Source organism: Anomaloglossus baeobatrachus, chromosome 4 (genome assembly GCF_048569485.1).
Source record: "Anomaloglossus baeobatrachus isolate aAnoBae1 chromosome 4, aAnoBae1.hap1, whole genome shotgun sequence".
Classification (NCBI taxonomy): domain Eukaryota; kingdom Metazoa; phylum Chordata; class Amphibia; order Anura; family Aromobatidae; genus Anomaloglossus; species Anomaloglossus baeobatrachus.
Window position 1 is genome coordinate 173,878,712 of NC_134356.1, and position 14,324 is coordinate 173,893,035.

At 50.7% G+C, this 14,324-nt stretch overlaps 1 protein-coding gene across 1 annotated transcript in view; it reads right to left on the minus strand.

Annotated features, from left to right (window-relative positions):
- LOC142302352 (telomere repeats-binding bouquet formation protein 1-like) overlaps window positions 1-14,324 on the minus strand; it is a 152,269-nt gene that overhangs the window by 117,891 nt on the left and 20,054 nt on the right. Inside the window, exons 4-5 of the mRNA XM_075343411.1 lie at window positions 7,210-7,338; window positions 6,996-7,127 (exon numbers count right to left, since the gene is read on the minus strand). Coding sequence (XP_075199526.1) covers window positions 6,996-7,127; window positions 7,210-7,338 — 261 coding nt within the window. The remainder of the gene's footprint in view (window positions 1-6,995; window positions 7,128-7,209; window positions 7,339-14,324) is intronic.

Consider the following 14,324-nt stretch of genomic DNA (forward strand, 5'->3'; position numbering starts at 1 on the left):
TAAGGAGATATCCTGATTGAGATGAAAGGGGGATACCACCTTAGGGAGAAATTCCGGAACCGGACGCAGAACCACCTTGTCCTGGTGAAAAACCAGGAAAGGGGCTTTGCATGACAGCGCTGCTAGCTCAGACAATCTCCGAAGTGAAGTGACTGCTACTAGAAAAAACACTTTCTGCGAAAGGCGTGAGAGAGAAATATCTCTCATTGGCTCGAATGGTGGTTTCTGAAGAACCAGCAGCACCCTGTTCAGATCCCAGGGTTCTAACGGCCGCTTGTAAGGAGGAACGATGTGACAAACCTCCTGCAGGAACGTGCGTACCTGTGGAAGTCTGGCTAGGCGCTTCTGGAAAAACACAGAGAGCGCTGAGACTTGTCCCTTAAGGGAGCCGAGCGACAAACCCTTTTCCAGTCCAGATTGAAGGAAGGACAGAAAAGTGGGCAAGGCAAAAGGCCAGGGAGAAAAACCCTGAGCAGAGCACCATGACAGGAAAATTTTCCACGTCCTGTGGTAGATCTTGGCGGACGTTGGTTTCCTAGCCTGTCTCATAGTGGCAACGACGTCTTGAGATAACCCTGAAGACGCTAGGATCCAGGACTCAATGGCCACACAGTCAGGTTGAGGGCCGCAGAATTCAGATGGAAAAACGGCCCTTGAGATAGCAAGTCTGGTCGGTCTGGTAGTGCCCACGGTTGGCCGACCGTGAGATGCCACAGATTCGGGTACCACGACCGCCTCGGCCAGTCTGGAGCGACGAGGATGACGCGGCGGCAGTCGGCCCTGATCTTGCGTAACACTCTGGGCAACAGTGCCAGCGGAGGAAACACATAAGGGAGCTGAAACTGCGACCAATCCTGAACTAAGGCGTCTGCCGCCAGAGCTCTGGGATCTTGAGACCGTGCCATGAACGTCGGTACCTTGTTGTTGTGCCGGGACGCCATGAGGTCGACGTCCGGCACCCCCCAGCGGCAACAGATCTCCTGAAACACGTCCTGGTGAAGGGACCATTCCCCTGCGTCCATGCCCTGGCGACTGAGATAATCTGCTTCCCAGTTTTCCACGCCTGGAATGTGAACTGCAGAGATGGTGGAGGCCGTGGCTTCCACCCACATCAAAATCCGCCGGACTTCCTGGAAGGCTTGCCGACTGCGTGTGCCGCCTTGGTGGTTGATGTATGCCACCGCTGTGGAATTGTCCGACTGAATTCTGATCTGCTTGCCTTCCAGCCACTGCTGGAACGCTTTCAGGGCAAGATACACTGCCCGTATTTCCAGAACATTGATCTGAAGCGAGGACTCTTGCTGGGTCCACGTACCCTGAGCCCTGTGGTGGAGAAAAACCGCTCCCCACCCTGACAGACTCGCGTCCGTCGTGACCACCTCCCAGGATGGGGGTAGGAAGGATTTCCCCTTCGATAATGAAGTGGGAAGAAGCCACCACCGAAGGGAAGCTTTGGTCGCCTGAGAGAGGGAGACGTTCCTGTCGAGGGACGTCGGCTTCCTGTCCCATTTGCGTAGGATGTCCCATTGAAGAGGACGCAGGTGAAACTGCGCGAAAGGAACTGCCTCCATTGCTGCCACCATCTTCCCCAGGAAGTGCATGAGGCGCCTCAAGGGGTGTGACTGGCCTTGAAGGAGAGATTGTACCCCTGTCTGTAGTGACCGCTGCTTGATCAGCGGAAGCTTCACTATCGCTGAGAGGGTATGAAACTCCATGCCAAGGTATGTGAGCGATTGGGCCGGTGTCAGATTTGACTTTGGAAAATTGATGATCCACCCGAAACTCTGGAGAGTCTCCAGGGTAGCGTCGAGGCTGTGTTGGCATGCCTCTTGAGAGGGTGCCTTGATCAGGAGATCGTCCAAGTAAGGGATCACCGAGTGACCCTGAGAGTGGAGGACCGCTACTACAGTAGCCATAACCTTGGTGAAAACCCGTGGGGCTGTTGCCAGGCCGAACGGCAGTGCCACGAACTGCAGGTGTTCGTTTTCTATGGCGAAGCGCAAGAAGCGCTGGTGCTCTGGAGCAATCGGTACGTGGAGATAAGCATCTTTGATATCGATCGATGCAAGGAAATCTCCTTGGGACATTGAGGCGATGACGGAGCGGAGGGATTCCATCCGGAACCGCCTGGTCGTTACGTGTTTGTTGAGAAGTTTCAGGTCCAGGACAGGACGGAAAAACCCGTCCTTCTTTGGGACCATAAACAAGTTGGAGTAAAAACCGTGGCCCTGTTGCTGAAGAGGAACAGGGACCACCACTCCTTCTGCCTTCAGAATGCCCAGCGCCTGCAGAAGAGCCTCGGCTCGCTCGGGAGGCGGGGATGACCTGAAGAATCGAGTCGGGGGACGAGAGGTGAACTCTATCTTGTAACCGTGAGACAGAATGTCTCTCACCCAACGGTCTTTTACCCGTGGCAGCCAGGCGTCGCAAAAGCGGGAGAGCCTGCCACCGACCGAAGATGCGGAGTGAGGAGGCCGAAAGTCATGAGGAAGCCGCTTTGATAGCGGCACCTCCGGTGGCCTTTTTAGGACGTGACTTAGACCGCCATGCGTCAGAGTTCCTTTGATCTTTCTGAGGCCTTTTGGACGAGGAAAATTGGGACCTGCCCGCGCCCCGAAAGGACCGAAACCTCGACTGCCCCTTCCTCTGTTGGGGTATGTTCGGTTTGGGCTGGGGTAAGGATGTATCCTTTCCCTTGGATTGTTTGATGATTTCATCCAAACGCTCGCCAAACAATCGGTCGCCAGAAATTGGCAAACTGGTTAAGCGCTTTTTGGAAACAGAATCTGCCTTCCATTCCCGTAGCCACAAGGCCCTGCGGAGTACCACCGAATTGGCGGCTGCAACCGCCGTACGGCTCGCAAAGTCCAGGACAGCATTAATAGCGTAAGACGCAAATGCCGACGTCTGAGTGGTTATGGACGCCACCTGTGGCGCGGACGTGCGTGTGGCTGCGTCAATTTGCGCTTGACCTGCTGAGATAGCTTGTAGCGCCCATACGGCTGCGAACGCTGGGGCAAAAGAAGCGCCGATAGCTTCATAGATGGATTTCAACCAGAGTTCCATCTGCCTGTCAGTGGCATCTTTGAGTGAAGCCCCATCTTCCACTGCAAGTATGGATCTAGCTGCCAGTCTGGAGATTGGAGGATCCACTTTGGGACACTGAGCCCAACTTTTGACCACGTCAGGGGGAAAAGGATAACGTGTATCCTTAAGGCGCTTAGAAAAACGCTTATCTGGACAAGCATGGTGATTCTGGACTGCCTCTCTGAAATCAGAGTGGTCCAGAAACATACTCGGTGTACGCTTGGGAAACCTGAAACGGAATTTCTCCTGCTGAGAAGCTGACTCCTCCACCGGAGGAGCTGAGGGAGAAATATCCAACATACGATTGATGGACGCAATAAGGTCGTTCACTATGGCGTCCCCGTCCGGAGTATCAAGATTGAGAGCGGCCTCAGGATCAGAATCCTGATCAGCTGTCTCCGCATCATCAACCAGAGATTCCCCCCTCTGAGACCCTGCACAATATGATGATGTCGAGGGAAAATCTAAGCGAGCTCGCTTAGTCGGTCTGGGGCTGGGGTCTGTGTCAGAACCCTCAGCCTGGGATCCATGAGATACCCCGGGAGGATATTGTTGGTCCAGCTGAGGTGGGCCAGGGAACAAAGATTCAACAGAGTCCCTGTGCTGAGATACCGGCCTGGACTGCAAGGCTTCTAGTATCTTAGCCATAGTCTCAGAGAGTTTTGCAAACTCCGTCCCCGTCACCTGAACAGTGTTAGCAGGTGGCTCCCCCTGGGCCCCTCTTAGCAGAGGCTCCGGCTGAGTAAGTGCCACAGGGGCCGAAAAGTGCACACAATGAGGGTCAGTGGAACCTGCCGGTAGCGGGGTCGTACATGCGGCGCAGGCAACATAATAAGCCTGTGTTTTGGCACCCCTGCCTTTCGTGGGCGCCATGCTATTATCTTCCCTGAGTAACACAATAGGGTATATAGCCAGAAATCAACTGTGCACCATACAGTGTAAAACATATATACCATAAACATATAATGTTACACTACTGCACAATGGGGCTAGCACCACAGGTGCTGCTTACCACCCGCCTAAAGCGGTTGTGAGGCCACCAGAGTCCCTGCCTGGGTCTCCCAGACTTTGTCCCCCTCTGCAGCGTCCGAGGAGCTGACAGGAATGGCTGCCGGCGTCCTGAGGAGAGGAGGGAGCCGTGGGCGTGACCCAGAAAGAGCGGGAACTGGTGCCCGCACTGTGCACAGTGAGAGGGGTGGAGTATGCAAAGCATGCTCCAGCCCTCAGTGCTGCTCGTTCTGTGCAGCGTCCCGCCCTTCCCCTGCCTGTCAGGTCTGTGGGCGGGAGGAAAGGAAACTAGGCCGCAAAAAGCCGGGGACTCTAGTAATAAACGCGGCCGCCCTAAAAGCGCGGCCGGCGTGAAAGTCCCCGGCGCACTACAAGTCCCAGCCGCGCCGCAGTGTTTCCATGGCCGCGGCGGTCAGTGCGGCAGTCCCTATACATAAACACACTCAGCAACGCTGAGTGTGTAATGGCACATATTAACCCGGTCAGCGCCGTGGTCCCCGGTGCACTAGCACACCCAGCAAAGCTGGAGTGTTGCTGTGCACTGTCCCCACAGGGATACAGAGTACCTCCAAGTAGCAGGGCCATGTCCCTGAACGATACCCGGCTCCTATCCAGCAGGCTCCACAGGAGTTGTGGATGAAGCACGGTCTCAGTGCCTGGAGACCGATAGGATCCCACTTCACCCAGAGCCCTGAGGGGGATGGGGAAGGAAAACAGCATGTGGGCTCCAGCCTCCGTACCCGCAATGGATACCTCAACCTTACAACACCACCGACAAGAGTGGGGTGAGAAGGGAGCATGCTGGGGGCTCTATATGGGCCCACTTTTCTTCCATCCGACATGGTCAGCAGCTGCTGCTGACCAATCTGTGGAGCTGTGCGTGCGTGTCTGACCTCCTTCGCACAAAGCAAAAAACTGAGGAGCCCGTGGGAGCACGGGGGGTGTATAGGCAAAAGGGGAGGGGCTTAACACTTTTAAGTGTAATACTTTGTGCGGCCTCCGGAGGCATAGCCTATACACCCAATTGTCTGGGTCTCCCAATGGAGCGACAAAGAAAGCTGGGTACCTCGGCCACCTCCAACAGCAAGTGCACCAGGGGTTAAGGAAAAGCTTTAGCCCCGGGGAGGAGCTTGGGAAGTAAGGCAGGGAAAAGTTAGAGGAGAAGAAGATAGCTGCAAGAAGAGCAGAGTGTGAGTAGTGCCGGGGTTGGACCGATCCCCCTATGAGCAGGTCCCTATTGTCGGCGGGACTGCTGGGCGAAAATAGGGGTATACGGGACCCTGAGGAACGGTTGCCTGTAGCAGGGCCAGGAGACTGCACTTACACATGACACAGACCACGGCTCCAGCGCCCCTGCTACCCTGCTTACACCACAACCAAAGTTAGCATGTTGCCCCTGCCAAAAAGGGTTAATATACTAATATTGACAGCACCCCGTCCCTTTCATTGTTTGGTACTTTTGGCAGTGACTTTGTCTGGTACTGATGCTCCACAGCCCAGTAAGCAGGAGGGAGGAAGATAGGCTGTAACCAATCTGCAAATAACTTATGCCCATCAATATTGTATCCACCTTTAAGAAATCCCTTTAAAGAATACACATAAAGGGGCATCTATGATTATATACTGTAAGAAGCAGGCGTCTCTTGCAGCCTTTAAAGGAAATCTGTCACCAAGTGTTTGCTTGATAAAATCAATGTTTTCTCTCCTGCAGATCTAGCAGTTATACAGAGCTCATGGATATGCTGGACTACCTTGCACCTGGCCAAACAGTCCTGTAATGATAATCTCCTGCTGATTAAACAGTGATTTCAACGATGTGTCACTTACTGAGCTGTTTGCTAAAGGGTACTTTACACGCTGCGACATCGCTAACGATTTATCGTCGGGGTCACGGTGTTAGTGACGCACATCCGGCGTCGTTAGCGACATCGCAGCGTGTGACACGTATGAGCGACCTTCAACGATCGCAAACGTGGTAAAAATCGTTGGTTTTGGAGAGGTCGTTCAAACACCAAATATCGTTGTTTGGGCACTAGCGATGTTGTTCCTTGTTCCAGCGGCATCACACATCGCTATGTGTGACACCGCAGGAGCGACGAACATCTCCTTACCTCCGTCCACCGGCAATGAGGAAGGAAGGAGGTGGGCGGGATGTTCCAGCGGCTCATCTCGCTCCTCCTCTGCTATTGGACGGCTGCCGTGTGACGTCGCTGTGACCCCGCACGAACCGCCCCCTTAGAAAGGAGGCGGTTCGCCGGCAACAGCGACGTCGCAAGGAAGGTAAGTTCGTGTGATGCGTGTTAGCGATGTTGTGCGCCACGGGCAGCGATTTGCCCGTGACGCACAACCGACGGGGGCGAGTACGCTCGCTAGCAATATCGATACCGATATCGCAGCGTGTAAAGTACCCTTTAGCCTAATAAGTGACACATCGCTGGAATCAGGGTCTCTGCCCCTACGTTATGCTGCTCTCAGATTAAGTGGCAAAAACCTGTTGACAGATTCGCTTTAATGGGAGCCCAGTAGAGATGAGCTAATAGATTTGCAGGACTGTCGTCCGGTGGCCACGTCACTATTCCATAGGCCTGCAAATCTCCTCTTTCCTGCTGTCTCTTCTGATTAGTAGGCCTGACACCACATCATCACTGCACTTACTGATCAGAAGAGGCACCGGTAGGTAGGAGGTCATCCGCAGGGATCCTGTTCAGCGGCCACGGAATAGTGACGTGGCCACTGGACTAGGGTCCTGCTGCTCAATTCACATCTGTACTATCCACTTATTTCCAAAGTGGCCTTGAACTGGGCAAACCGGATGACGGACAGCGCTGAAACGACTAGGATGTAGCAGAACTACTAAACTTAGTGTGAACAGTTCCCTGACAGCTGAAGTGAGGACTTACTGTTATTAGACACCAAGACCAGGATCAAGAAGACAGAGATCTGCTTTAGATTTACCGAAGACCCCTCATCTGATAAGATTGTGCAGATGTATCCAAAGAATTCGGCGGTGCTCAGGATTTGCTGACAATACACTGGAATGGAAGTCAGGATAGAAATATTAAAAATATTTTGGAGCATTTTACAATAAATTGTCAGAATTGGGGTCATCTTTACCGTTGCTTCGTGCCAAGACCGCCAGCGTGTATAAGGAGGCTTCCTTTACCCAGGAGTGACTGCTGGATATGGCTAAATTATAGAGAAGCCTTAATCCACCCATGTCTACGAAGTACTTGCACAAGTCACCTGTAGAGAAAAAACAATACTATATTTATGCTTGTGCTATATGGCGTCACATAGCGCAAACTTTAACATACTGTAAAAGCCACGTCAGAAAGTGGGACGTGCCCTCGATTCTGGGGTCCAGTGAGTGGGACCAAGAAGTCATGTGCCCCTTGTTAGGGAATGCTCACATGTGGCGGACACACTGTGGACTTTCCAATTTACAAGAATACATTTTCAATGCAACATCAAAGCAGCAAAAAGGATGTACCGCAAGATTTGTGCGGACGTCTATACACAGAAGATTTGCACATGTGAATATACACTTAAGCGGGCTTTACACGCTGCGACATCGCTAATGCGGAGTCGTTTGGGTCACAGAATTTGTGACGCACATCCGGCCGCATTAGCGATGTTGTTGCATGTGACACCGATGAGCGATTTTGCATCGTCGCAAAAACGTGCAAAATCGCTCATCGGTGACATGGGGGTCCATTCTCAATTATCGTTACTGCAGCAGTAACGAAGTTGTTTCTCGTTCCTGCGGCAGCACACATCGGTATGTATGACGCCGCAGGAATGAGGAACCTCTCCTTACCTGCCTCCCGGCCGCTATGCTGAAGGAAGGAGGTGGGCGGGATGTTGCGCCCACTCATCTCCGCCCCTCCGCTTCTATTGAGCGGCCGCTCAGTGACGTCGCTGTGACGCCGCACAGACCGCCCCCTTAGAAAGGAGGCGGTTCGCCGGTCACAGCGACGTCGCCGGGCAGATAAGTATGTGTGACGGGTCTGGGCGATGTTGTGCGGCACGGGCAGCGATTTGCCCGTGTCACACAACAGATGGGGGGGGGGGGTACCCACACTAGCGATATCGGAACCGATATCGCAGCGTGTAAAGTAGCCTTTAGGCTATGTTCACACTAGAAAAATGATTTTTCTTAAGAAATTTCTTGAGAGTGAAGGATTAGTGCACCTGCGTTAAAAAAACGCACTAATAACGCAGGTGCTTTTTTGGTGTGTTTTTTTTCAGGTTGGTCCCTGCGTTTTTTAATGCTTTTACAGCAATAAAGCACGTTGAAAATGAAAAAAAAAAATAGATAATACAGAGATAGGTAATACAGAGATAGATATAGATAGATATATATAGATGGATAATAGATAGATAGATAGATATTTAGGGGAATAGATAATAGATAGATAGATAAATACTGTAGATAGATAATATATAGATAGAAAGATAGATAATAGATAGATAATATATAGATTAATAGATAGATAGATAATAGATGGGTAGATAGATAGATAATAGATAGATAATAGATAGATAATAGATAGATAGATAATAGATGGATAGATAGATAGATAGATAATAGATAGATAGATAATAGATAGATAATAGATAGATAATAGATAGATAAATAGATAATAGATGGATAGATAGATAATAGATGGATAGATAGATAGATAGATAGATAATAGATAGATAGATAATAGATAGATAGATAATAGATAGATAGATAATAGATGGATAGATAGATAATAGATAGATAGATAATAGATAGATGGATAGATAATAGATAGATAATAGATAGATAGATAGATATATAATAGATAGATAGATAATAGATAGATAATAAATAGATCATAGATAGATAATAGATAGATAATAAATAGATAATAGATAGATAGATAGATAATAGATAGATAATAGATAGATAGATAATAGATGGATAGATAGATAATAGATAGACAATAGATAGATAATAGATAGATAATAGATAGATAATAGATAGATAGATAGAGGGATAGATGGATAGATAATAGATAGATAGATAATAGATAGATAGATAGAGGGATAGATAGATAGATAGATAGATAGATATATAATAGATAGATAGATAATAGATAATAGATGGATAGATATATAGATAATAGATAGATAATAGATAGATAATAGATAGATAGATAGATAATAGATGGATAGATAATAGATAGATAGATAGAGGGATAGATAGATAATAGATAGATAGATAATAGATAGATAGATAGATAGATAAAGGGATAGATAGATAGATAGATAGATAATAGATAGATAATAGATAGATAGAGGGATAGATAATAGATAGATAGATAATAGATAGATAGATAGATAGATAATAGATAGATAATAGATAGATAGATAATAGACAGATAGATAGATAGATAATAGATGGATAGATAGATAGATAATAGATACATAGATAATAGATAGATAATAGATCGATAGATAATAGATAGATAATAGATAAATAATAGATAGATAGATAATAGATAGATAATAGATAGATAGATAATGAAGGGAATTTTGTTTACTTACCGTAAATTCCTTTTCTTCTAGCTCTAATTGGGAGACCCAGACAATTGGGTGTATAGGCTATGCCTCCGGAGGCCGCACAAAGTATTACACTCAAAAGTGTTAAGCCCCTCCCCTTCTGCCTATACACCCCCCGTGCTCCCACGGGCTCCTCAGTTTTGGTGCAAAAGCAAGAAGGAGGAAAAAGAATTATAAACTGGTTTAAAGTAACTTCAATCCGAAGGAATATCGGAGAACTGAAACCATTCAACATGAACAACATGTGTACACAAAAAAACAGGGGCGGGTGCTGGGTCTCCCAATTAGAGCTAGAAGAAAAGGAATTTACGGTAAGTAAACAAAATTCCCTTCTTCTTTGTCGCTCTATTGGGAGACCCAGACAATTGGGACGTCCAAAAGCAGTCCCTGGGTGGGTAAAATAATACCTCGTAAGAGAGCCATAAAACGGCCTCTTCCTACAGGTGGGCAACCGCCGCCTGAAGGACTCGTCTACCTAGGCTGGCATCCGCCGAAGCATAGGTATGCACCTGATAGTGCTTCGTGAAAGTGTGCAGGCTCGACCAGGTAGCCGCCTGACACACCTGCTGAGCCGTAGCCTGGTGCCTCAAAGCCCAGGACGCGCCCACGGCTCTGGTAGAATGGGCCTTCAGCCCTGAGGGAACCGGAAGCCCAGCCGAACGGTAGGCTTCGAGAATTGGCTCCTTGATCCACCGAGCCAAGGTTGATTTGGAAGCCTGTGACCCTTTACGCTGGCCAGCGACAAGGACAAAGAGTGCATCCGAGCGGCGCAGGGGCGCCGTACGAGAAATGTAGATTCTGAGTGCTCTCACCAGATCTAACAAGTGCAAATCCTTTTCACATTGGTGAACTGGATGAGGACAAAAAGAAGGTAAGGAGATATCCTGATTGAGATGAAAGGGGGATACCACCTTAGGGAGAAATTCCGGAACCGGACGCAGAACCACCTTGTCCTGGTGAAACACCAGGAAAGGGGTTTTGCATGACAACGCTGCTAGCTCAGACACTCTCCGAAGTGAAGTGACTGCTACTAGAAAGACCACTTTCTGCGAAAGGCGTGAGAGAGAAATATCCCTCATTGGCTCGAATGGTGGTTTCTGAAGAACCATCAGCACCCTGTTCAGATCCCAGGGTTCTAACGGCCGCTTGTAAGGAGGGACGATGTGACAAACCCCCTGCAGGAACGTGCGTACCTGTGGAAGTCTGGCTAGGCGCTTCTGGAAAAACACAGAGAGCGCTGAGACTTGTCCCTTAAGGGAGCCGAGCGACAAACCCTTTTCCAGTCCAGATTGAAGGAAGGACAGAAAAGTGGGCAAGGCAAAAGGCCAGGGAGAAATACCCTGAGCCGAGCACCACGACAGGAAAATTTTCCACGTCCTGTGGTAGATCTTAGCGGACGTTGGTTTCCTAGCTTGTCTCATAGTGGCAATGACGTCTTGAGATAACCCTGAAGACGCTAGGATCCAGGACTCAATGGCCACACAGTCAGGTTGAGGGCCGCAGAATTCAGATGGAAAAATGGCCCTTGAGATAGCAAGTCTGGTCGGTCTGGTAGTGCCCACGGTTGGCCGACCGTGAGATGCCACAGATCCGGGTACCACGACCGCCTCGGCCAGTCTGGAGCGACGAGGATGACGCGGCGGCAGTCGGCCCTGATCTTGTGTAACACTCTGGGCAACAGTGCCAGCGGAGGAAACACATAAGGGAGCTGAAACTGCGACCAATCCTGAACTAAGGCGTCTGCCGCCAGAGCTCTGGGATCTTGAGACCGTGCCATGAACGCCGGTACCTTGTTGTTGTGCCGGGACGCCATGAGGTCGACGTCCGGCACCCCCCAGCGGCAACAGATCTCCTGTAACACGTCCGGGTGAAGGGACCATTCCCCTGCGTCCATGCCCTGGCGACTGAGATAATCTGCTTCCCAGTTTTCCACGCCTGGAATGTGAACTGCAGAGATGGTGGAGGCCGTGGCTTCCACCCACAGCAGAATCCGCCGGACTTCCTGGAAGGCTTGCCGACTGCGTGTGCCGCCTTGGTGGTTGATGTATGCCACCGCTGTGGAATTGTCTGACTGAATTCTGATCTGCTTGCCTTCCAGCCACTGCTGGAACGCTTTCAGGGCAAGATACACTGCCCGTATTTCCAGAACATTGATCTGAAGCGAGGACTCTTGCTGGGTCCACGTACCCTGAGCCCTGTGGTGGAGAAAAACCGCTCCCCACCCTGACAGACTCGCGTCCGTCGTGACCACCTCCCAGGATGAGGGTAGGAAGGATTTCCCTTTCGATAATGAAGTGGGAAGAAGCCACCACCGAAGGGAAGCTTTGGTCGCCTGCGAGAGGGAGACGTTCCTGTCGAGGGACGTCGGCTTCCTGTCCCATTTGCGTAGGATGTCCCATTGAAGAGGACGCAGGTGAAACTGCGCGAAAGGAACTGCCTCCATTGCTGCCACCATCTTCCCCAGGAAGTGCATGAGGCGCCTCAAGGGGTGTGACCGACCTTGAAGGAGAGATTGTACCCCTGTCTGTAGTGACCGCTGCTTGATCAGCGGAAGCTTCACTATCGCTGAGAGGGTATGAAACTCCATGCCAAGGTATGTCAGCGATTGGGCCGGTGTCAGATTTGACTTTGGAAAATTGATGATCCACCCGAAACTCTGGAGAGTCTCCAGGGTAGCGTCGAGGCTGTGTTGGCATGCCTCTAGAGAGGGTGCTTTGATCAACAGATCGTCCAAGTACGGGATCACCGAGTGACCCTGAGAGTGGAGAACCGCTACTACAGTAGCCATAACCTTGGTGAAAACCCGTGGGGCTGTTGCCAGGCCGAACGGCAGTGCTACGAACTGCAGGTGTTCGTTTCCTATGGCGAAGCGCAAGAAGCGCTGGTGCTCTGGAGCAATCGGTACGTGGAGATAAGCATCTTTGATATCGATCGATGCAAGGAAATCTCCTTGGGACATTGAGGCGATGACGGAGCGGAGGGATTCCATCCGGAACCGCCTGGTCTTTACGTGTTGGTTGAGAAGTTTCAGGTCCAGGACAGGTCGGAAAGACCCGTCCTTCTTTGGGACCACAAACAAGTTGGAGTAAAAACCTTGGCCCTGTTGCTGAAGAGGAACAGGGACCACCACTCCTTCTGCCTTCAGAATGCCCAGCGCCTGCAGAAGAGCCTCGGCTCGCTCGGGAGGCGGGGATGACCTGAAGAATCGAGTCGGGGGACGAGAGGTGAACTCTATCTTGTAACCGTGAGACAGAATGTCTCTCACCCAACGGTCTTTTACCCGTGGCAGCCAGGTGTCGCAAAAGCGGGAGAGCCTGCCACCGACCGAGGATGCGGAGTGAGGATGCCGAAAGTCATGAGGAAGCCGCTTTGGTAGCGGCACTTCCGGTGGTCTGTTTAGGACGTGACTTAGACCGCCATGCATCAGAGTTCCTTTGATCTTTCTGAGGCCTTTTGGACGAGGAGAATTGGGACCTGCCCGCGCCCCGAAAGGACCGAAACCTCGACTGCCCCTTCCTCTGTTGGGGTATGTTCGGTTTGGGCTGGGGTAAGGATGTATCCTTTCCCTTGGATTGTTTGATGATTTCATCCAAACGCTCGCCAAACAATCGTTCGCCAGAAATTGGCAAACTGGTTAAGCGCTTTTTGGAAACAGAATCTGCCTTCCATTCCCGTAGCCACAAGGCCCTGCGGAGAACCACCGAATTGGCGGCTGCGACCGCCGTACGGCTCGCAGAGTCCAGGACAGCATTAATAGCGTAAGACGCAAATGCCGACGTCTGAGTGGTTATGGACGCCACCTGTGGCGCGGACGTGCGTGTGGCTGCGTCAATTTGCGCTTGACCTGCTGAGATAGCTTGTAGCGCCCATACGGCTGCGAATGCTGGGGCAAAAGAAGCGCCGATAGCTTCATAGATGGATTTCAACCAGAGCTCCATCTGCCTGTCAGTGGCATCTTTGAGCGAAGCCCCATCTTCCACTGCAAGTATGGATCTAGCTGCCAGTCTGGAGATTGGAGGGTCCACTTTGGGACACTGAGTCCAACCCTTGACCACGTCAGGGGGAAAGGGATAACGTGTATCCTTAAGGCGCTTAGAAAAACGCTTATCTGGACAAGCATGGTGATTCTGGACTGCCTCTCTGAAATCAGAGTGGTCCAGAAACATACTCGGTGTACGCTTGGGAAACCTGAAACGGAATTTCTCCTGCTGGGAAGCCGACTCCTCCGCCGGAGGAGCTGAGGGAGAAATATCCAACATACGATTGATGGACGCAATAAGGTCGTTCACTATGGCGTCCCCGTCCGGAGTATCAAGATTGAGAGCGGCCTCAGGATCAGAATCCTGATCAGCTGTCTCCGCATCATCAACCAGAGATTCCCCCCTCTGAGACCCTGCACAATATGATGATGTCGAGGGAAAATCTAAGCGAGCTCGCTTAGTCGGTCTGGGGCTGGGGTCTGTGTCAGAACCCTCAGCTTGGGATCCATGAGATACCCCGGGAGGACATTGTTGGTCCAGCTGAGGTGGGCCAGGGAACAAAGATTCAACAGAGTCCCTGTGCTGAGATACCGGCCTGGACTGCAAGGCTTCCAGTATCTTAGCCATAGTCTCAGAGAGTTTTGCAAACTCCGTCCCCGT